The sequence below is a fragment of the Lactuca sativa genome, chromosome 4 (assembly GCF_002870075.4).
Source record: "Lactuca sativa cultivar Salinas chromosome 4, Lsat_Salinas_v11, whole genome shotgun sequence".
NCBI classification, from domain to species: Eukaryota; Viridiplantae; Streptophyta; class Magnoliopsida; order Asterales; family Asteraceae; genus Lactuca; species Lactuca sativa.
This window is the reverse complement of record NC_056626.2, coordinates 63,336,297-63,361,622: the sequence shown is the minus strand read 5'-3', so window position 1 is coordinate 63,361,622 and position 25,326 is coordinate 63,336,297. Positions and strand designations below refer to the sequence as shown.

At 36.7% G+C, this 25,326-nt stretch overlaps 2 protein-coding genes across 2 annotated transcripts; both read right to left on the bottom strand.

Moving 5' to 3' along the window:
* Positions 1-20,062: 20,062 nt before the first annotated feature.
* On the bottom strand, positions 20,063-20,750 carry LOC128133196 (2-oxoglutarate-dependent dioxygenase 21, chloroplastic-like). Its single transcript, XM_052770292.1, has one exon. The coding sequence runs from the start codon at positions 20,679-20,681 to the stop codon at positions 20,121-20,123; it is 561 nt and encodes a 186-aa protein (XP_052626252.1). The 5' UTR covers positions 20,682-20,750; the 3' UTR covers positions 20,063-20,120.
* An 88-nt stretch (positions 20,751-20,838) lies between these two features.
* Positions 20,839-21,585, bottom strand: LOC111885676 (flavanone 3-dioxygenase 3). Its single transcript, XM_042901013.2, has 2 exons — positions 21,328-21,585; positions 20,839-21,090 (listed from the first exon to the last, which is right to left on the bottom strand). The coding sequence occupies exons 1-2, from the start codon at positions 21,583-21,585 to the stop codon at positions 20,839-20,841; spliced, it is 510 nt and encodes a 169-aa protein (XP_042756947.2).
* Positions 21,586-25,326: the final 3,741 nt, after the last annotated feature.

The following is a 25,326-nucleotide window of genomic DNA, read 5'->3' as shown; positions in this document are numbered from 1 at the left end:
CTGAAGATGTAATTAATACTCATTATATCTTCAACATGTAATATGCATTAATTATTTTCTTAAAATAACTAAAATGATTGGTCCAGAATCAATCATACATGCACACAATAGATAGTAAAAACAAAATAACGTAATCATAAAGATGATTACCCTTATAAGTCATTTCCCGAATTAAAAAAATGAAAGAAAAATATATCCTACGTTCTTAAAAAAGTATCCACTCCATCTGTCATAAAAAAGGTACAAACCCATCATAATCTAAGTTATTTACAATCAATAAACTCTTAATGATGCTCAATTTATAATATTTTTGAATCTTATCAACTAATATAATATAAATTATTATTGGGGGAAAGTTAGAAAAAGACAGATTGTATATATTTGACATTCCCTGCATAATAATAAAAAACTAAAAGTGACCATACTTTAGAAGACTTATATGAAACCATACATAGTCGAATATGATATTTCTAAAAATAGAAAATTACAATCTATAAAAAGAAAGTCATTTATGTTTTCCCCACATTCGTGTCTAGTGGCCAGAAAACCTGACACATAGAATCAAAAACCATCTACTGGTTTTTGAAAATTTTATGTAGATTTAGGTTTCTATTATTATTGTTTTGTCAATTGGATGATGGCTATGTAATGTTTGTTAGTCTAATGGATTATGTTACTTTCAACTTGTGGCACAAAAACCCAAGTGTATTGATGAATCGACAAAAAGAAGTTGTATATGAGAAACGGTGTGTCGAGTCTAAGGAAAAAAGTCATAAACTACTTCAATTCATGACGACGAAAACCAATTGGTTGCCAATATAATATATTAAAAAAGGTTAAAAAATTAAATCATAATCTTGATTCTAGTTAATCTATCCTCTCTAATCTAAATCTAATCTATATCCTAATAAACGAAACTCAAAAATTGTTTCTTTGATACATAATATTTTTCTATGATTTCTATAATTTTTCATTTTTTAACAAGTTAACTTCAATTCAAAATTTGAAAATAAAAAAACTTATTTTCATAGCATTTTCGAAATATATTGTTTCTACTTCTTAAAAACACTATTAAATTTTTCATATTTTAATGTATCCCAAAAATCCACAATACATTTTTCTAACTATATTTTTAATATTTTTTTGTCTGTATAATAATTTTAAGTTTTCATGATTTATAACCTAGTATATTTTATACAGTTTTATACCTATTTATATGATCACATCAAATATCTCATTGTCATTTATGACACATAAATAAAATAATATATTTATATAAATAAAGGTATAATTATTAAATATAAAAAGATGAATTTATCCACATAAAAAAACTAGTTATCGTCAACGTGAGAGTAGCTCATTTGATAGACACTTTGTCTTCTAGATTGGATGTCATGAATTTTAATCAAGACTTTGACAAATTCTTTCAACTTGATGATACTAACTTATAATCACTATCACTGCTAAGTTTATAAAAAAGTAGTTATTATTAATAAATAATTAGGTTTGTTATTTCCATTAACGTGGAATTGTGGATAGTCTACAATATTTGGTACGACCATGAGACAATAATAATAAAATATTTTTTTTCTTATTAATAATATAAGCGTATTTATTGTTCTCTACTTAGGTCATCCGTTATACTCATCATTAACCATTATAGTGGTGGGTGTCACATCATTACCACACTCCACCACTAACCATGAGATACTTACCACTAAACACACTACTCTTCTCATTTTTTTAATTAAATTTAAATCAAAATTATATAAAATCATATAAATTTTTTTAAAAAAATACTAGTTTTCATTAATTTAAAATACCAAATTACATTAACTAAAATAAAAAATAAAAATAACATTAAAAATAAAATTACATTAATTTAAATAAAAAAATAAAAATAACATTAAAAATAAAAAACCTAAAATTACCAAGCTTAACTAAAAAAAACTATCCCCTATTCCTGCATCGGACTCGAACAAACTCCTTCATCGCGAGAAATAGCTCCAAATCTTCGCCTTCGAGGTCGTCCGCTTTCATTTTCAAGATTTTCATATCGGTTTTTGTTTGAATCACCGATTGTGTTCTATCATTTTTTGTTCTATCCGATTCAACATCTCCGCCTTCGTTTCTTGAACGTGGACATAACAATCAAATTTCTCTCCAAATTGATCCATAACACTAGATCCCGAAGCCGTTGAAACTGCTTTTTTGCTTTATTTCTCCCAACGGGCTGGCGAAGAGGTTGCTCGTCTTCAAGATCGAGCGGACCATCGTTGATGTCGAAATGTGTTCGCCCGTCCGATTGTTGAGACGTTACATTGGGTTTCTTGAATGCTTTGAACTGGAAGATTGTGAACTTCCTTTCGTTTTCTCTTTCCATTTTGGAGCATCTTTCAACTTTAGCCAAGGTTTCACATACGGAAAAGCTTTGCGGGTTGGCATTATTTTTTCAAATTGGTACAAAGCCGCCTTGAAGACGTTAAAATCATTTGACCCTCTTTTTTGTATGTTTAAGAGGTTGTTGTAAATTCCTCCAAATTCGGTGCATTTGAGTTGAATATCGCGCCGCTTGGAGCTAATTTGATCGAGATTTCGACTTTCACTTACTGTTAACTCATAATACACTGCACGAACTTTCTCCCTAAAACAACCGAATGTTTGACTATCACCTTTGATCGGGTCTTGGGAAACCGAAATCCATGCCTCGGATCTTCGTCTTTTGTCCATAGGACCCTTTCTTGGGTAATGTTGGGCCGGGCCAGATTTTTTTTTTCCTTTTTGCATTTTAGGTTGAGGTGGTGAAGGTTGAGTTTCCAAAACAAAATCCGATGAATGAGGGGGTTGTGATGGTTGTGGCTGGAATTGTTGTTGTTGGAGTAGTTGGAATTGTTGGAAAACTTGATATTGTTGGAAGGCCGAGAAATATTGATATTGTTGTTGGAAAAATGTTATTTGTTGGATAGGGAAACCGGTTTGAAGCAAAGTGACAAAACCACCTTGGGGTGATTCCATGGTCGAGAATTGACGAGGGTTGTGTCTAACGCAAAAGCGTTATTGGGTTTGCGATTTCTAATTTTTTTTTTTTTGGGGGGGGGGGGGGGGGGTGTTTTGGTCTGGATCAATTTTTGATTGATATAAACTTGTTGTGTGTGTATTGTGTATAGAGAAAGAAAAGAATGATGTAAAAAATGAGTGTAAAAATGTGGTATTTATAGATAAAAAAGATGTTTAAAAAAAACTGTTTAAAAAATGTAGCCGTTCAACGACTTCTTCTTCTCCTCTTCTCCCATTCGTCCTTCTCCATCGTCCTCTCGAGCACAAGCCTCAACGACCACGACCGACCACGATAAGTTGGGATGGTGTGCACGGACCACTATTGTGGCCACGTAGACCACGAACCGACTCGTGGCCGGTATATCAGAAGGTCTTATATGAATATTAATAACATATTAATATTCATTTTTCACCAAGAATAATACAAATATATTTTATTTTTGACTAAACTGTAAATTTGGTCCCTGTAGTTATCTAAAAAATATGGATACAGTCCAAAAATATTTCAACTTGCACCAACAGTCCAAAATCAAATCTTTTTTGTGGATAAGGTCCCTGATAAAAATGAAAAGACTGTTTTACCCTTTTTATTTCTTTTTTGCTTTAGTTTCTTTGTAATAAATACTAATTTTTTTTAATTAATTAGAAATAAAAACTAACCCCACCCTTTCTTTCTCTTCTCTCTTCTCTTCTCTCTCTCTCTCATACTCACACACATACAACTCGTCTTCTCCAAACGGCCCCTTATGAACAAAACCCAGAATCAAAGTCATAGAAACCCTATTACTTCTTCTTCTTCTTCTTTTTCAAGTAGGTTTACAAACCCAAATCTTAAAACCCATTTAACCCAAGAAAAAAATGCTTTAAATACATCCTATAAAGAGATTCCAGAGACAGAGAAGAGAAAGAGAAGTCACCTACTGGTGCTCGATGATCAAAACACAACAATCACTTACTTTGACTATGTCAACAACACATTTCTCTTCCAAATCAAGATGGGGTTTCCTGCACCAAGGTTCTTCATCACGTTTATCAACTCAGGGAAACCCTTTGATTTCAAAATTGATCCAGAGAAGCCCATTGATTAAACAATCAAAGAACGGTTTTTTGAAACAATTTTTGTAACATCCCCCTCTGGCACGTATCATAATATTGTCCGCTTTGGGCCACTCGGCACGAGGACTTCCCAGGGGGTCACCCATCCTGGTACTACTCCCGCCCGAGCACGCTTAACTGCAGAGTTCTTATGGGATCTACTGCCCTCACGGCTTTAAAACGCGTTGTGATAGGGAAGGTATCCACACCCCTTTTAAGGAATGCTTAGTTCTCCTTCCCAGACGATGTGGGATCAGATCTAACCCACTTTCACCCCCCATTATAAGGCTCGACGTCCCCGTCGAACACATGGACCCGTGCCCTAGCTCTGATACCATTTGTAACATCCCCCTCTGGCACGTATCACAATATTGTCCGCTTTGGGCCACTCGGCACGAGGACTTCCCAGGGGGTCACCCATCCTGGTACTACTCCCGCCCGAGCACGCTTAACTGCAGAGTTCTTATGGGATCTGCTGCCCTCACGGCTTTAAAACGCGTTGTGATAGGGAAGGTATCCACACCCCTTTTAAGGAATGCTTAGTTCTCCTTCCCAGACGATGTGGGATCAGATCTAACCCACTTTAAATTGTAACACCCGCAGATCCGGGCTAGTCAATTTAGAGGCAATAGGGGTCGAAAACGACTTTTCGACAAAAAGATTATTTAGAATAAATAATCTTAACCAAGTTGTAGAAGATGTCACAGGGTTTCCGTACATATAAAGAACGCCGAAATCCGAGTTATAACGAAGAAGTTATGACCCGTCGAAGTTTCGCGTCGGAACCGGCACGGCGCCGGGAAGCGTAAATAGTAAATTTATGATAGAGCGAGATTTAGATTTAGTGCTCTAAACAAAAGTCGTAGAATATGTTAAACTAAGAAATTCGATAAAAAGAACGCCCAAATCTGACTTCGTATGAAGAAGTTACGATTTTTCGAAGTTTCGGATTAGCAGTGTACAGTCCGAAATTCGAATATTAGATCGAGCGATTTTTAGCCAACACAACCTAAACGAGAATTGAAGATCTCATTATTAGTAGCGTAACAATAAAAAGACAGACGAAAATGGACATCGGATGAAGAAGTTATGAGATTATAACGGACCAATCCTGTCCCGGCCTGTTAAAAATATAACTTTAAAAATAAATTCAAAATTAGCCGAAGGAGTCTAAACGAAAGTTTTAGAGTGCGTCTCCACCTACGCATGGATATAAAGAACGTCAAAAACAGAGTTCGTATGAACGAGTTACAAATTATAATAGCATATTTACGTATTAAAATAAAGTATAAATCATATATACGTACACTTATATATACATATGTATATATCATTAGAAAGGTATCGACGATGCGGTCATTATAAGACTAATGTTGAGTTCTTTCGACATTAGTTTAGTACAAATATCTTTAAATCTATTTAAAATAGTATTATAAAGGGGTGTTTAGTTGTTTATATAACTATAAGGTCATTAAGTAATTATGGGGGGTAGTTTTTGTAAATTCAATTACTATAAATAAGAGGCTTGGGCTCTCATATTTCTTGCACCATTCTCTTGATTCAAGAGTCTTTCTCTCCTTATCCCCCGAGCATTTCGGTCCCTCGTGATTCGACTTCTCTTTCTGTAGTTTTAGTATAGTAAGGTGAGCGCTGAAGCGCTGCACGAATCTTTCTTAGAAAGATTCAGCGACGAAGTTCTGCCCCTACAGAGCCCGACTCCTAGCTAAAATCCCCTTGTAAGTAAGTTATGCTTACCCTATTTTAAATATAGTTTATATTTAAAATTAGTATTGTTATTATAAATTTATAATAAATATTTGAGCTATTATTATGACTTATATAAGTGTCGTTATAATATCTTTTTAACTACTCGCGGTACGGGGAATCTGGTTTAAAGGGCCGCATAGGGTTGTTGGATTTCAGAAGTGCTATATGCCAAAATGGTCCTGCCCTCCGGTGTTTTATGTCTGGCCCCTGTCTGTACATAGTGGTTGGAAAGTATTGTTTAAACGCTTATATAATAATAATAATAAGACTAATAATTAGTCACGGTAAATATTAGACTAAAATCTAGTGGTAATAATACTAGGTTTCGTCGAAGGAAATTATTTTAAAGTAAACGAAGCGCTGTCCGAGAACCGAGTTACCACCTTCTCAAGTGAGTGCATAGTTACTTTCATCTTACATATAGATATGAAGTATTTTATATAAACTACGTGCTATGTGTGCACATTATCTGAATACTTGCTGTCTATGCTGGTTGAACGTTTTATACATGTTTTAAAGGACTTAAACTGTATACGTATTTTATATATACGAAAATGTTGGGTATGAGATGGGTAGATGAATGATGAGAGATAGAAGATAACGTGAGTATACATTGGCAGCTACTGCCTATGGGACAAACACCGGTAGCTATGGACTTAGTACCTTTTAGACGTTGGTAGCTATGGATTTAGTACCTGTAGGAATTGGTAGCTATGGACTTAGTACCTGTTGAACATTGGTAGCTATGGACTTAGTACCTATTAGATAAAGACTGGTAGCTATGGATTTAGTACCCGATGAATAGACTATAGCAGTTATGGAATTAGTGCTTTATGAACGAACATTGGCAGCTATGGATTTAGTGCCAGTCCCATAACCCTGGAAGTAAGGGACTTCGGAATAAACGAATGCAGGATAGATGACTCTTAGGTTAAATCCTTAAAGAGTAAAGAAGATAATGGGGATGGGTAATTGGGTTGATTGTTTGATTGAACATAATAATTATATTATTGTGGGTTGAAAACCCTATGTACTCACCAGGTTTCCCAACCTGACCCACTCAGTTTATGTATATCACAGGTGACGAAGTGAAGTGACATTACACTGAGAGATTTAAAAGAGATGTAGATCGCTAGTGTAAATCATTGTAAGTCTGTTTATGCTTATGTTTCGGTATTAACGATGACATCCCAAACATTTTAAAATAAAATAAATACGTTTCTTCGAAAATGTTTTAATAACGTATTTACCATGTTTTTCTGGGAACAAATTCCGCAACCTTTTTATAAAATGAAGTACTCTGATTTTTATAAAGCATAAACAAAATCGGTCTTTTCTGGCCGTGATTTTGGGGATGTCACAATTTTGACTTGGCCTCTGGCTGGTACGCACCTGAATCAAAAGACTTTTTGTCTTCTTTCTCACCTATATCAATGATTTGGAGGTGCTTGACAACTTCGATTTTGATTTTTCTAGGTTTTGTGTTTTCTGGGTTTTGGGGTCTTGAAAGCTTTGATGAACATACAATCAAAAATTAGATTTAGTTCAAAGTTAGGATTAATTCTTTTAAGTTTTCTGTTATTTATTTGATCTTTTATTAGCCGGTTGGATTAAAGGGTGTAACAACTTCACAGGTTCAAGGTTGGGTTTTTTGAGTTTAGTTCAAAGCACTATTTCACAATTTCGATTTGCAAGTGTCTGTGTTTATCATTGTGTGTGTGTATGTTGAAGAAGATGAACAGAAAAAACGGATTCGGTATCGGTGGTCAGAGAATACGAAAGCGACCCAGATTTATTCCAGCTTCATTTTGTGTTGATGTTCATCCTCAATCTCCATCTTTGTCAATATCCAGAATTCATCTTCGATTTTTTCCTCGAAGATTTTGATTTTTTCCAGCTTCGATTAGGATTACATTTGGTTTGGATTTTTGAGTTCAATATTGATTTAGTAATTATGTTTGGAGTTAGAATCTGTTCTTTTTTCTTTTTCTTTTCTTCATGGTTTGGAGTTTGCTCATGGCATTGTATACGGGAGAGAGAGAGAGAGAGGGGGGGTAATTTTTATTTCTACTTAATTAAAATATTTTTTATTATTTAAATAAATAGAAATAAAAGCAAAAAAGAAGTAAAAAGGGTAAAACAGCCTTTTCATGTTTAACAGGGACCTTATCCACAAAAAAGATTTGATTTTGGACTAATGGTGCAAGTTGAAATCTTTTTGGACTTTATCCACATTTTTTTGATAACCACAAGGACCAAATTTGCATTTTAGTCTTTATTTTTAGTCATAACAACAATATACTAATATTTATTACTTATAAAAAAATTGTTTACTAATAATAGAGCTTAATTAAAATTTCTTTACTCATAATTTCAATATATAATACATATTTACACATAAGCATTTTACAAGTTGTGAAACACACACTATTATATTGATATTATAGGTAAGAAAAGAAAATTAGGTTTTTATTATGGATTAATAAAGTAACTACATTTAGGGGTGTTTGGATAAATTAGATTATACCTTATTAGTTTACTGCTTATTAGCTTATTTGTGGTGGGAATAAACAATACGCAATAAGAAGGGGGAGAAGCTTATTAAAATCAACTTATTTAGCTTATCCTTACCACAATAAGCTGATTTTTAAGAATTTCTATTAAAACACTTAAACTTAGCTTAGTATGGTGGGAATAAGCAATAAGCACCCTCTTTTTTCCTATCCAAACACCATCTTATTGATAACTAATGGAACATCAGCCTCCGGCGAATCTTCCGGTCTTCTGCTGCGGCGGAGATCTGCAAGTCACCATCAGAGAGACGCGTTAGAGCCGTCCCAGGGACTGTGCCCCAGGAGCGGACTCCGACGGTCAAGTTAGATCAGCTAGAAGATCTGAGATGGTCCTCTATAGATGGAGAGAACCATCTTGGTGCTGGTGGCTGATGGCGGCGGGTGGCGGCTGAGCCACCCGGCCGGGGTGTAGTGGCGGCTGAGCCATGGGGAAGATCTAGTGGTGGCTGGACCACTTGGGGGAGAGTCTAGGGAAAGGGTCCTCCTCCATGGAGGAGGTACTATTCATTATATAGGGGACAATTAGGTCAGGCCTTGGGCCAACCTAATTCAGGCCCAACTAGCAAGGAGTTGGGCAAGGCCGCCCGGAGGCGCCGGGTGGCGTTGGCGGGCGCGCCCCAGGCAGGGATGGCGGCGCGCACCAGGAGAGGATGGAAAGGGAGTGCCAGGTGAGGGAGTGCCTGGCCAAGCCGGCAGGAGAGTCCCCATCAGGGCTGGCGAGGGAGTCCCCAACAAGGCTGGCAAGGGAGCGCCAGGCAGGGCTGACAGGAGTGCGCCAGGCCAGGCTGGCGCGCTAGAGCAGTCTGGGCCACGCCAGTGGACCATATCCCATCAAGTCCCCCAGTTTAATGGTATTGGTACGCAGCCAATGACATCGGACTGGACTAAGCCGTATAAACCAACAAGAGAGTCCCCAGCGAGGCTGGCAAGGGAGTCTCCGACAAGGTTAGCAGGAGAACGCCAGGCAAGGCTAGCGGGAGCGCGCCAGGCTAGGCTGGCACGCTAGAACAGTCTGGGCCATGCTAATGGACCATATATCATCAAGTCCCCCTCCCCCAGTCTAGTGTTATTGGTATGCGACCAATGACATCGGACTGGACTTAGTCATATATTGTGCGTCGTCAAGTCCCCCTGGTCTGATGCGATTGGGTTGCTGACAATCGGATCGGACTAGTTAAAGCACCAAGGCATTTAAATAATAAAGAGAAATGACCAAACCTCGCCCACGAAAGCCGTGGGGTTATGCGATGAGCCAAACGCTGTTTGAGTTGACTTGATACTCCTTCATTGAGAGGAGTGCGAGCCAGTCGGTGAGATGCAACGTAACTGTTGTTGCGATCATGCGGACCGAGGCCGCTAAAGAGTGTTACACGACACTGATGTCGGTGGAATGTCGGACCGGGGTAACTAAGAAGCGTAAGCTTGCCATTCAGTCCCTGAGACTATTATCCGACGTGATTGTTGTGGTAGCCATGTGAGATGGGATGCCACCAGTAACCATCTACATAGTCTGCATTGCGGCGTACCAACCCTATTCCCCTCCCCCCCTTTCTTAGGGGAGGCAAGGAATAGATTCCGAGAGCTTGGCGACTAGGTTGCTTAGCGAGGGTCAAATAGTAAGACTATTGTTGATAGCCAGACAATAGAATTGTTGAGGGGTAGGCAATGAGGCTATAGGTAGGAAACATGCAGTGAGACTGTTGTCGAGAGCCAGGCAGCAGAGGTGCTAAGGGATAAGCGGTGAGGCCAGAGGTATGGGTTGCATAGCAAGACCGTTTCCAAGGGCCAGGAAATAGAGATGTAGTGGGGTACGCGGCGAGGCTATAGGTAGGGTTGCACAGCAAGACCATTTCTGGGAGCCAGGAAACAGAGATGATGTGGGGTACGCGGCGAGGCTACATGTAGGGTTGTACAGCAGGACTGTTTCCGGGAGCTAGGAAACAGAGATGTTGTGGGGTACGCGGCGAGGCTACAGGTAGGGTTGCACAGCGAGACCATTTCCGAGAGCCAGGAAACAGAGATGTTGTGGGGTAGTAGGTAGCGGGGCCGCTGTCGAGATGACATTCTTGCTGGAGAGTATCCTCACTATAGCATGTTGTAATGTGGATACCACTTCATCGATCGTCCGCAGCACAAGAGAACCGTGATGAATGGAGATGTCTTGCGGGAAAGCATCGTGTATAACAGATCAGATTTGGCTGCTAACGATCGTAGATGGATCACGCGAGACCGTGTTACGTGGAATGGATTGGGCTTGGCTGGCAGCGATCGTAGATAAATCACGCGGAAGAGCATCGCGTGGAATGGTCGGGGCATGTTGCTACTGGAGTCGGACTGAGAAGCCAGGAGACTCAAGGCGAGGGTACTGAACCTCGCATACGGAGCTTGCCACTATAATGGAGTCGGGATGAGAAGCCAGGCGACTCAAGGCGAAGGTACTGAACCTCGCATGTGGAGCTTGCCGCTATAATGGAGTTGGGCTGAGAAGTCAGGCGACTCGAAGCGGGGGTACTGAACCTCGCATGCGGAGCATGCCGCTATAATGGAGTCGGGCTGAGAAGCCAGGCGACTCAAGGCGAGGGTACTGAACCTCGCATGCGGAGCGTGCCACTATAATGGAGTCGGGATGAGAAGCCAGGCGACTCGAGACGAGGGTACTGAACCTCGCATGCGGAGCTTGCCGCTATAATGGAGTCGGGCTGGGGAGCCAGGCAACTCGAGGCGAGGGTGCTGAACCTCGCATGCGGAGCTTGCCACTATGATGGAGTCGGGCTGAGAAGTCAGGCGACTCGAGGCGAGGGTACTGAACCTCGCATGACTGGGCGTAGCACCCTACAATCTATGTGTCTAGCTCGTGTGATAAGTCTGGGTTAAAGCGGAACGGTACCTGGTGCTTTGCTACATCGCTAGTCGTGCTAATAACTGATGCCTCGCTGCCTTGACTGTTTGCCGAGGGCTATGCGGGGGTGCTACTTAGAGTTGGATGGTGTAGCTACCCTCAAACGGTGCGTAGCGAGACCGCCGTCAAGAACTGGTCAGCAGGGCCGCTAAGGCCCGTGCAGCGAGCTGCTAGCGATAGGTGAGTAATGCGACTATTAAGAGTTGGGCAACAATACTACCGGGAGTTGGACCACGCGGCTACTCTCTCCATCCGGAATACCAACATCACCTCGGGGATACATCATCATTCATGGTGTCATCTTTTTATGTACTCTAACTCTTCCCCTTGGTAATAAAAATCACTCTACATAGTGTCATACCAACACTACTTCCCCCCCCCCCCCTTCTTAGAGGAGGCGAAGAAAGGGAAAGGCGGATGTATAGTCGCTGAAAGCTGAGATGCATAGCTGCTGGTAAGAGCCAAGCGACCCCAGTACTAACAAAAATTGGGGTGCACGGCTGGCACGACTGCTGAGAGTCAGGCAACGTAAATGTTGATGACCAAGATTTACGACTAGTGAGCTGGATCACATGACTGTTGAGGGTCGGGCAACGCAACTGCGAGATGTTGGCCAACACGACTGATGAGAGCTGAGCAGCGAGACTGCATGGCACTGGTCAACGCAACTTTCTGATAGCCAGACACCGTAATTGCCGTCACGAGTAGTAGTAGCGTACTACTCTTCTCCCTCCCCCTTTATTTTCTTGAAAACATTGAGATGGTCGGACCACATCTTATAGAATCAAATTTAGCTTGACTAGATTGGAGCGCACGAGCTTTGATTTTTTTTTCTTTGAAAATGGTGAGTGATCTAGGATGAAACGTATCTTCTTATGTCGGATTTTGTTGGGTGGGATCTCAACAAGCGGGTACTAGGCTGATCACTAAAATTTATCTTGCAAAAAATATTCATTTTAATTGTTGGGCTAGACCATCGAAAAACTAATTTGAGAGAGAAAACCAGCAAGATTGCTTAGCCCAACATAAAGTTTCAATCCATTTATTAATTAGTCAGCCCCAATCCAATAATAACAGCCCAAGATTGAGTTGTGGGCCCTCTTAGAAAATGATTAGCCCAATATGAAGGTCTTGAAGCCATTTGAGAAACATGGGTAGTGCCCTAATTTCTTTCTGTCGTTTATGCGAAACAAAATGAGAGGGTAGGCCGTTTTATGCTTCTTGATGAACTCGAAAGTGAAAAGTCGTATCTGGAAGAAGGTGGGTAACGAATGGTCCTGATGTCGGAGTTCGTGATCTGCGGGGGAGATACGAAGCTCTATTTAGTCGGTGACACTGAGTGAGGGAGATCGGAGCGGAGGTAGTCGACTGGCGGCCCCGATCCCAGTGGTGGTCTGATGGCGCTACTGTCTTGCAATTGGAGATGGTACCGACGACCTTTCTCCTCCCTGATGACGACGATGATTGATGGTTCTAAAAATGACCGGTGATGGCAAATGGAGTGCTCTTCCGGTGAGAGGAGGTAGCCATTATTGCGACCGGCCATGGCGTTGACGAGTTGTTTTTGTTGGTCATCGGGTGGTCCGGCGATGTTGCGATTCCGATGCGACTACTCATTATCGATTTCTCTAATTTGCTATATCGTCTGGTGGAGGGTCAACTGGAGAAGGTGGTTATCGGATATCATTGCTGGTTGATTGGAGCACATTTCACCGGTGACCGGTGTTGAAGATGGTCTGCATTCAATCTGTTGCTTTGGTTTGTTTACCATCGGTCGATGAGCGGGTTTTGGAGAAGGAGATCCAGGTGAGGTCGGCTGTATTTGACTTTGTGTAGGCAGGTCCCACCTGCAAGTGCTTTTGTCCTTTGGTTTTGGTTCGTGGTGCACTGTATACACCCATACCTCTTTTTTTTTTTCTTTTTTGTTGATTATAAGACAGCTCATTTTGTATGCTGTAAAAGGTTTCCTCTGTTGCTATTGTTGCTTTTATTCTTGTACAAGTCACTTTCTGTCTCTTTTCTTTTTCTTAAACATTTGTTGTAACGTAACTAGGACGTAGGGTAATTTTGACATGAGTTAAAAATAAATAAAACATGTATGAAAAACATACAAAAATACTCAGCAAAAAGGATGTTCTTGGTAATATCTTCTCTTTCTCTTTTTTTTGAAGAGTTTGTGAAATATACCACACAACAGATGGACTGTAATGAACCAAACTCAACTAAAAGAGTTCTGAGGAATATACAAGCCACAAAGCTATGTATACAAATAACTATTACAACAGTAAAAATATGCACGAAAATACATAACCTAGGAAGGTTTTTTTGAAAATTTGAACAAAGATGGAGTAAAACTCATAAAAACTTCCTTTCTTCTAAAATTGTTGAGAAAACCCCATAGAAAACGGATCTGATGTTGATTGTTGTTCATGAAACTTCATTTTCTTTTCAGCTTGCTTAACAAGCTATGAAGATATGAACAAGGAACAGATCTGGAAAAATTTATCGTTTTCTTTCTCTAAATTTTTGAAGAAAACACTAAGTAAGCAACTTCAAAGAAGTCTTGCAAAGAAAATCACAGACTGAAGGTGATTTCTTTATAAAATAAACTGAAAAATAAAGAAAATATTTACCAAAAACTTCTTCAACTCTCAAATTGCTTTCATAAAACACCAGAATATGAACAAAATGGAGGAAAGTTTATAAAAACCTCCTTTATCCCCGAAAATTTAAGTAAAAACGAGTTTGAGCTGGTTTTTCTAAGCTTGAGAGGTGATTAAGTGAACAAAAACTTACAGATCTGAAGATCTGAACCAAAAATGTTGATAGATCTAAAATGTCTTTCAAACATCATAAATGTTCAGATAAGTTAAAAACTCAACAGATCTGAAAGATTGTGAAGCAAATATGAAAGAACTCATGAAACTTCTATTTTTCTTTTGAGCTTCCTCAACAAACCCCCAAAATATTAGCAAAAACGAATCTAAAAAGATTATTGCAAACCTGGGGAATATTTGAGTGAATAAAATCGTCTAGATCTACAGGTCTGAACTAAAAACGAAATTGGGTTAAGAACTCATAAGAGATTCTTTATTCCCTACTTGCTGAAGAACATAACAAAGATAGACGAAAATGAGATCTGATAAAGTCTTTTAAGACTTGAGAGTTGCTCATATGAACTAAAACAAAGCATATTTTGACATCTAAGCAAAAACAAGGCAGATCTAAAGATCTGAACGAAAAACTCATAAATTTTTCTTTTCTCTTCATCCTACTCAAGAAACCCCCAAAATATGAACCAAAAGACGATTCTAAGAAGATTTTTGCAAACGTGGGGAGTGTTTGAGTGAAGGAAATCATATAGATCCATAGATCTAAAGTAAAAAACGTGATGGATCTATAGATCTAAAAGATGGTGAAGTAAATTTGAACAGATCTTTGCAAAATATAAACAGATCTAAACAAATGATACTAGAAATTAACAGATCTGAGGAAACCTGAGATGGAAACACATCAGATCTGAGGAAGAACAAGCTTGAAACCAACTGAGGCTTTTGCCACTTGCTCGGGTCCGGGATGGCGCCAAATGATGGAACATCAGCCTCCGGCGAGTCTTCCGGTCTTCTGCTGCGACGGAGATCTGCAAGTCACCATCAAAGAGACGTGTTAGAGCCGTCCCAGGGATTGTGCCCCGGGAGCGGACTCCGACGGTCAAGTTAGATCAGCTAGAAGATCTAAGATGGTCCTCCATAGATGGAGAGAACTATCTTGGTGCTGGTGGCTGACGGCGGCGGGTGGCGGCTGAGCCACCCGGCCGGGGTGTAGTGGCGGCTGAGCCATGGGGAAGATCTAGTGGTGGCTGGACCACTTGGGGGAGAGTCTAGGGAAAGGGTCCTTCTCCATGGAGGAGGTACTATTCATTATATAGGGGACAATTAGGTCAGGCCTTGGGCCAACCTAATTCAGGCCCAACTAGAAAGGAGTTGGGCAAGGCCGCCCGGAGGCGCCGGGTGGAGCTGGCGGGTGCGCCCCAGGCAGGGCTGGCGGCGCGCACCAGAAGAGGATGGCAAGGGAGTGCCAGGCGAGGGAGCGCCTGGCCGAGCCGACAGGAGAGTCCCCAGCAGGGCTGGCGAGGGAGTCCCCAGCAAGGCTGACAAGGGAGCGTCGGGCAGGGCTGGCAGGAGCGCGCCAGGCCAGGCTGGCGCGCTAGAGCAGTCTGGGTCACGCCAGTGGACCATATCCCATCAATAACAATAGTAAGGTGGTGCTTATTTTTGAACCGAGTGGATAATTTTTAAAGTGAATATAATTTATTTATTGTAATTAATTCTACATAAAGAGGTATAATTGTCATTTATTTTATTTCAAAGTATAAAACAATGTTTTAAAATTATACATTTTATATAGAGTTCATTTATTGATATTAACAAGTTTATGTAATTGTAGAATTATTTAAGACTTTTTTTTTTATTTTCAATTTTATGTTAAACATGTTCTTTGTGTAGGTTTTAGGCCTACCATTGGTTGGTTCAATTCGATTCATAAAAAAGTAAGCCTTTTTGGAGTTGACATGTTCTTTTCATTGGTTCATGGTCCAATTGATTTGATCAGCCACATCGATCCTAATTTTCACTCATTTCGAATCTGCCGCTTAAAAGCTTCAGCGTACCAAGCCGATGGAACAGATCATATATATATATATATATATATATATATATATATATATATATATATATATATATATATATATATATATATATATATATATATATATATATATATATATATATATATATATATAACGAAAATGATTATTCATATATGAATATGGCGGTAATGGGTGGTGGCGGAGGTGACAGTTGTTGATGGTAGTTGGTTGTGGAGGTGGTGCTTGGTGGCGGTGGTGGTGGTGGTGGTGGTTGGTGACGGAGGGAAGTGGTGTATTACTATATGAATACATTTATATTTATATTCATATATGAATATTACTTATTCTACATTTGTTCGGTATGTCAGAACGTTTTGCGGCAAAAATAAATGATCAACTGAAAATGATTCCTTATTCTCAATATTTTTAATTTTCACAATTTAACTTACCTCTCTCTCGCTCTCTTTCCGTGTGTGTGTGTGTATATATATATATATATATATATATATATATATATATATATATATATATATATATATATATATATATATATATATATATATATATATATATATATATATATATATATATTGCGTGTGTATACCGTGGGTATTTGAACTACAAATTACTAGTATGTACTAGCTACCTGTATTGTTAAATACATTTTTTTTATATTTCTATAATCTACAATATTACTATAATAAAAAGCTACCTAAATAATAAAACACTGCATACTTCACATAAAACAAAACTAGCCCACAGGCCACATCATTGTGTTATTGTTATTTTATTAGTTTTCGTTTCTACTTTTATCGTTCATTTATTACAATAAAGTAATTCTTTAACGTAAGAGTATAAGTACAAGTATAAAACTAGCCCACATCATTGTGTGTGTGTGTGTCAACTGCATGCATATGTAAGGCCATATCATGAAGAGATTAAGAGGACGATGGAAGTTAGAAGCCTCGATCGCGCAAGAGAGATTCGAAGAAGAAAAGAAGATAAGTGTATTTGTTCAACTAAAATCTTCAAATGTTACATTTTCCACATCTATTTGGTTTTAATTACTAATTAAATATGTTTATTTTCTTATAAACGAAATGTTCATGTTTATTTTTTTTATTACATTTGATTCGTATATACCGAACATTTGTTTTCTCTGATGTAAATTTGGAACATTTTTTTTTTCAATATAGAAGCTCATTCACAAATTTCTATACTGGTTTTGCAATATCTAGCTCCTAATTTTAATGCAATTACATGATCAGAATGTTAAGATACAAAGTGATCACATTCATTTTTATGCATTTTTTTATCTCAAAAATAGAAGTTTGATCAAACGTTTTTATTTTGGTCTTAAAATTCTCTTAATTTCAGTGTGATCCCTTTGTCGGTGTTTAAAGATTCAAACTAATTACATGTGTTTCTTGTTGTTCAAACATTTGTTTCTTCTATGCCAAATGTTGTAGTTCGAGTATTCGGTTAGGACATATATTTTCAATATAATACATTCGATCTTTGTAATTTATTATAATTTTCATGTTTGTATACGGTCAATATGCTAAAATGCAAATATAAACCAAACCTTTGTTATTTAGTTCTCCAGTCTTAAAAGAATTCATTTCTCAAATTAGTTTGGCTCTTTGTTTGGATTAATTAGATTTTATGTGAATATGTTATACTTATATTCACATATGTGTTGAGATTTGAGCGTGTTCATTTCTGATATGGAATATGTTTGTATTTAGATTCTATCGTGTGGAGGGAAACTCTCTCAAAATGAAAATATATGCATGCGTTTTTATTGAAGATTATAGATGCGTTCATGCGTTTTTATTGAAGATTATAGATATTCTATTATTTTTATTATGAATATATAGTTAGTAAGCATTGAGACTATGTTTTGAAGCAACAATCTAATTTTGAGGTTTTTTAGATAGTTATGTTCGACAAATAAATCTATACTTATAAGCTAGTTTTTTTAAGCGTTACACATAATAACATTCCAATGAGTATATATAACTTTTTTAAATTATGCATTTTATTAATTATAAAAAAAAGTCATTTCCTATGTCCATTCCAAACACAATATAATAAGAAAAATTAATAACAAAAAATCTTATAACCCAAAGTATCATATATGGTAGTAATGTGCAGGATGAAATTTCAAATTAAAAAACCAAGAATGGAAAGCCATTAATTTGCTTTTTTGTAAATTCTTAGTTTTATAGTTTTTTATTTTCATTTTCTAGATATCTTGGTTTACAACACTTTTAAATATTAATTTTTTAGATCATTAACACTTTATTTAACTCTTAGACATCACTTAGAAATATAATCATATAGGTATTAAATTATTAGATGTCTACTAAAATACCAAGTCTTAGATCTAGGGCAACTTTTACTTGAACATAAATAATCTAAGAATTGTTACTTGTTTAATAAAATATTAAAGTATTTATTTTCTTTTACCAAATCATTTTCTACACAATATATAAGTTTTATTAAAAAACCAGTATTAGTAGCGACATTATTAGGGACAACACCTTTTGCGACAATAGGTACCTCCGGAAAACTTGGCCGGATTAACACCAGCCAGTTGCCAGAATATTTTTAGGAACAACACATTTAGGGATGTCGGGAAGTATCGGCTATGAGGACGAAGGGACGACATTGTTGAGTATTTGCGACGCATGTTGTCGTCTCAAATGGTGCCTTTTTTTTTGTTGAGTTGACCGACCTTTTTATTTCTTCAAAATTTTCCAAATTGACCTGATAAAAACAAGTTTATTCCCTTGAAACATGTATATAAGTTAAGGAACTAAATGAGCAAATTCAAAATGCATTGTTGGACGAAGGGACGACATTGTTGAATATTTGCGACGCATGTTGTCGTCTCAAATGGTGCCTTTTTTTTTATTGAGTTGACCGACCTTTTTATTTCTTCAAAATTTTCTAAATTGACATGATAAAAACAAGTTTATTCCTTTGAAACATGTATATAAGTTAAGGAACTAAATGAGCAAATTCAAAATGCATTATTGGGTTAACGTCTTATTATTATTTTAATTTTTGTTTATATATATATATATATATATATATATATATATATATATATATATATATATATATATATATATATATATAAAAGGTAGTTTTTTTCTAAAGTAAATATTTTCTAACCTTTTATGTATTGATATTTATTGTAAATTTATTATTATTATTTTTTTTAAACCGCCTAGATTTTGGATTGGGCATGGCCCCATTAAGCTTCTCGATCTTCCGAAGATATGATATGCAACTGCGGGACCCATTCGAGCCATCGTCATGGCTAATGACAGGTGTTTCTTGCCAAATAACGATTTGACACTCAAGGCGGCTGCGCGTGAGAAGCAGTCGCCGGAGGCAGCACAGAGAATATGCATGATTAACGTTAATAACGTAGCTCTGTGTAAGTTATCCATCATCATATCTTATAATTCCGAACGCTTCTTTTGTAAGATCTTAATCTGACTTCTAGTTTTTTAGCTAAAGTTTTTCAAACGAATCGAATCAATTTTGGTAGTTATGATCTAGATTTTGATATCTAAACTTTCAGATGTATTATGGTTGACTGAAACTGATTCATAGTCCAGATCAGCCTCTTTTTGATTAATATAAGATCTTCTAAAAGAATTGCGATAAAGTGATTACGCCGCGATTAGCTAAATAGGTATATTAAATTACTTGGAAACAATTAATTATAACTAGATCTCGTGCTAGAAAGCAGAATATGCACTGATGGAATGATTAAAATTACTCTGATTAATGTAATAGTACAGGAAGTTTGCTAGGCATATATGCACCGAATGATATCACTGAGGACAAACAAAATCTTTATGTAAATAGATTATAGACGAAGTAAGCTACCAATTAGTAGGACATTTTAAACGAATGCTAGATATGCATTATATATGCTTATTCTTTTACAAACATGTTGGATATCTTCGTTAATTTCATATTCTAAAGTAACCACGATAACAGGAGGTGTATGGGGAGTTGCTTGATACATGCTCATATTGTTCTGAAACCATATCATCTTTCACAGAATTCTCAATGTGTCTATGTACCTAGTTTCTGATAGACATTTCTTAGAGATATGATCAAGAAATTCACCAAAGCTTCCCTCTCTGTAGGCTATGGGATACTGTTCATCAACGAGCTGTGGTGCGGGCCCTACCTTCTTCTCGATTGGCAGACTATGAAGACTAGCAATCGATAATCGATTCCTCTTGTTGTTCACAGTTGCTCGATGAAAAGTACTCTTGTATCTACCATTGCTCATCACTTCAATTTGATCTCCTAATTGAACTGTTAATGCTCCTTGTATAAATGGTACAGAGTGCCATTTTCTATCTTTGTCCATGATTTGGAGTCCTTGTTGGTTTTGGTTTAGGATTGTTAGGGTTCCATAATCCGAGTGTGGTGGGATCCCGAGTGTAAGATCTGGTTTTGGGCATGGTGGGTAGCAGTTTACAGTTATGGCTTGAGAACCTTTTTCAATCTCATCATGCAAGTAGTTTGCATTCAAGCCTAGGTTTTCAAGAACTATTGCCATTAATTGCTTTTGCAATATGTGCACTGCTTTTGCATAGCTTCCCATTTTTTCTCTGCACAAATTAAGTCACTAAGGTTAGTAAAACACTCAAAACCAATAAATATTGTCAATATATGTTCCAGTCGACCTCAAATTTTATAGCATGGATGTAGTTTATAGACTCGTATTCTTTTGTGTTATAGAAGAATGTGTATTGGTAGTTTTACCTGTAAGTTGGAGGGTTTGAAGGCCATAATTGGATCCATTCTGAGATGGGATTTGCATAATGCTTGATGAAATCTCTCCAAAAAAACATCTTATCTGTCCCATGATTCATACTAGTGCCATATCTAACAGGCTCACGAACATTAGCTGAAGCAAATTGCATCTTCTCTTTGCTAGGCAAGTGAAAGAACTCTTTTGCAATGTCTAGAGCGTCTTGCATTACTGAAATAGGAATCCCATGGTTTACCACCTTCAAATCACACAAGTTTTGTCAATTCAGTTATTAATTTGATTAATAACTGGATGCATAACTTAACTGATCGGTCCCACATCCAACATGAACACATAAATCAAAATGTCCACTAATAAGAAAAAAAGGTGAGAACAGGCTTGAATCTATGAGTTGTTAGATTCAAATCTCGGTATCACCTTTTTTGGTCTGGGGACATTGTGATTCATCTGTGGGACCGGTTACATGAGCAAATACCTGGAAGAAACCGAGTTTGTTGCAAGCTGTATGAATTTGATTGATGGTTTGAGATCTAAATAAAGGATCCTTCAACAATGAAAGATCAATGAGGGGGAGGTTGGTTGAAGGGTGGTCCATGAGCCTCGGGTTTGGTCTTTGCAATGGAGGAAGAATGTATTTTTCGGGTATATTTTCATCACTCTTGAGTGTAAGTGTCATTGCACTAATAAATGAACATTCTGATATTTCAATTTCAATTTCTCCATTTTCTTTCATTTTCTACTTCTATGTTGAAAATGAAAGTCCAAGATTTGAAATATCTAAAATGAGATCTTTATCCGAGTCTTTATTGTCTATTTATAAGCAAAAGAATTCTACATGATTTTCTTTGTCTTATGTATTGGTTCCTTATTATTAGGAAAAAAGTACATGTGTAGCCCCTTTTATATATACTAAAATAAGTTTTAATTATTTGATAAGTATGTCTCATTTTTTAAGCAAAGTTTGTTTCAAATATTAGTTTTTGCTCAAAGATATATAAAACCAAAAGACAATAGGCATAGACAATGTTCGACACGTGTCCTTTTAACTCTGGTGTACACTAGCGAAAAAAGAAATCGGAATATGTGTTATCGGTACGTATATTATTTTACTTTATACTATAAATATAGACTACTAAAAACTAATTAAAATGTTTGTATACCACTCAGAAATTTGTTTCGCTATTATATTATGAGTCTATGACAACAGTAAGCAAAATTAACCGTATCCTCACTTTGTCTCTCTTAAGTTAGTTGTGACTTGTGAAGTCATGATAATAATTCTGATCCATTCATTTAAGTTTTGAAGATAAAATTGGAGTATTTTAGTAGTTTTTGTTGATGCATGGCAATTTTTTTGTTAACGTACGTAAGCTGCCTGTTGCAACTTTGTTGTGACATGTTAATTAATATATATTATAATTATTTACTGAAATGCCCTTCAGTTTTTTAGGATGGGGACATGGGGTGGGTGGGTGGGTGGATATGTATTTTGGCGTTTTGGGGCACATGGACTATCGTCTCTGGGAGATCGGATTGTCCATGTTAACTTAGCTTGAAAGTTTCGAGTGCCGTCACTGTCCCATTTTAGTCCCTTCGCTTTCGTATTTTATCAGTTTGGTCCCTGGACTAAAAATAAAGTTGCGCAAAAAATTCCATGTTTCTCGTTTTTATCTTTATTCTTCATATTTTTTTTTTCAAATTAAAGAAGCACAGTGTCCTAAAAGGCATTAAATAAAAAATTTCAAGCGAAATTACCATGTTATGCCTCTTGTTTGTGCAAGAACCAAAAGTATCAATTTTTTTTCGAAAATTTGTTACCATTTTAACATTCTTACAAGAACAACTTCACCATTAACAATTTGTACATAATCTAAAACTATAACACAAATCAATCAATAATCTGAACCACAAAAATAATATTGTTATTACTTTATTACTTCGATCAAAGACATTTATGGTTATTACTTTACACAAACCAATTAATAATTCCAACAATTGATTCTCACACCTCTTATAGCATACAGGCACATCAAATATCTCCCCACGTCGCCTTTCAAGTTCCCTCTGAAATACCCACGAAACAATATCCCTACAATTCTTCCCCTTACCAACTTCAACTTCAAACGGGTGTTTCTTCCGGTAAGATTGAACCGTTTAAGAGGGTGTTTGGCAAAGCTTAAAAAATGAGTTTTTTTGACTTATTACCGGTTCCAAACCGGTATAAATCAAAAAGAGTGTTTTAGTAAAAGTTTTTTAAAAGCCGTTTGGAACCTCCAATAAGTCATTTTCTGATAAGTTACTTACCTCTTACTTATCACAAACTTCTTATTTCACCATTCAAAGAAATTGACAAATATACCCCTTAACCGAAACTTACATTGACACAAAACACAAGCTATAAGTTAATAAGCTTATAGCGTTTGACACCCGATAAGCTTAGCCAAAGACTTTTTTTTAAAACTCAATTTTGATACCGTTATAAGTTAATAAGCTATAAGTTAAAAAGATAAAAGCTATTTTATATAAGCTTTGTCAAACACCCTCTAAGAAAATGAAATGGCTAAGTTGTTAGGGGTTTTATTATGTATTTATGTTTTTTAATTTCATGTTTTTGTTTTCTAAGTTTTTAGGGTTTTTATGTCATGTTATGTTTTTTTAAAAATTTTAAGTAATGAAATTTAAGTCTTCTATTAAAGTTGAATTGTTTTAAAAAAATAAAAAAAAAATAATAATTGTGTATGCTATTTAAGAAACCATGAATTTGTGGTAAGTTTGATGTGGCACTAAAATGACACTTAGGTGACAATTTGTTGTAAGTTTGATGTGGTAAGTATGGTATGGTTTTCTTAAATTCTTATCACTAACTATAAATATGGTAGGTGTCATATCATCCCTACCTCATCATTACACACAACCATATTAGGTTAGTATACTCATCATTTTGCATCATTATACCTCTCTTATTTTTTTATTATATAAAAAAATAAATATTTTTTTAATTATTTAAAATATAGAGAGATAAAGAGACAAAGAATATGACTGGATATGGTTAATTGTGGTGGTGACCACAATCCACCACTCCACCTCATCACCTCAATCTACCACAATGACACGGGGTGGTGTTCACATTCCCACCACCTTGTCATGTCAATCACGAATAATGCTCATTGCAAATACTCCAGAAGGCCTAAGTGTGATACCATACCTTTCTCTCTCTCTCTCTCTCTCTCTCTATATATATATATATATATATATATATATATATATATATATATATATATATATATATATATATATATATATATATATATAAAAAGAAAAAAAGTAGTAGAAGTAAACTCTTGGATTTGTAATAACGTCAAAGAATGACCCAAAATCAGTTTTTTAACTCAATCCCCAAATGGACCAAAGTTCTTGGGTTTCTTTACTATTTCCTAAAATCCATAAGTTACCCACCACGAATCAGGATGTTATACTTATACCTATTTGCATTAACACGACATTTATTATCAAGGATTAAATGCAACAAATAGTATTGTATTTTAATTTAGTTAATAACTGTATCATTTCATTTTTTTTCCTTATTATGATGTTATGATTTAACTTTTTTCTTAACAAGATAATGTAATCCACGCAATCAGCCACTTTTTTTAAGGGTAGCTAGGGCCGGCCCATTTATAAGAAGGCATGTGCGTCTCTTTCGCATCTATTATAAATTTGATACTTAAAAACTTTACACAGGTTGTAGTAAAAACACAACAAGACATATCGCATAACACTGTACCTCTTTTTCTGTAAAATTTTGAATCTTACCACAACTGATTTTTTAATTATACCTTAAAAATGAGGTAGAGGTGAATGAGATCACCTTGTCTTGACCACAGTTTTGGATCTAACCTCCAACAACTTCCCATCCCGTTCATAATCCCATTCTATAACAAGATTAATCCCTTATTCGGGATACTACCCTACACCAATACACAACACACCATCCTTACCCATAATCGACATAACATGTAACACCACAAACCTTTAGGCAACCACAACACCGTAGTAACACCTGTCATGTCCCCCACCTCCTCCTACCGAAAGTAGATTGTTAATTCGACAAACTCCTATTCTTTAAAGTCTTTGTACAAAGATAAACATATGTCAGGTCCTCTTGTAAAATGTAACTTGAGCATTGGAATCAAAGTTAGAGCGTTTGTAATCACACTGGAGCATTTTGACATAAGGTGGAGCATTGTGGCAGAGCACTCTGACATAGCATTGTGACGAATCACTATGGTAGAGCATTCCGATAGAGCATTGTGATGGAGCTTTGTCAAGCTTCTGAAAATGTTGGTGTACCTTAATGCACCATAGTGCTCTCGTTGGTGGTAGAAAGCTCTCCCGATGAGAAATCTCTTTTTGATGGTTAAATGCTCTCCTGGTCAGATAAATATATCTTTGGTACAAATGTGTTCTTCAAATT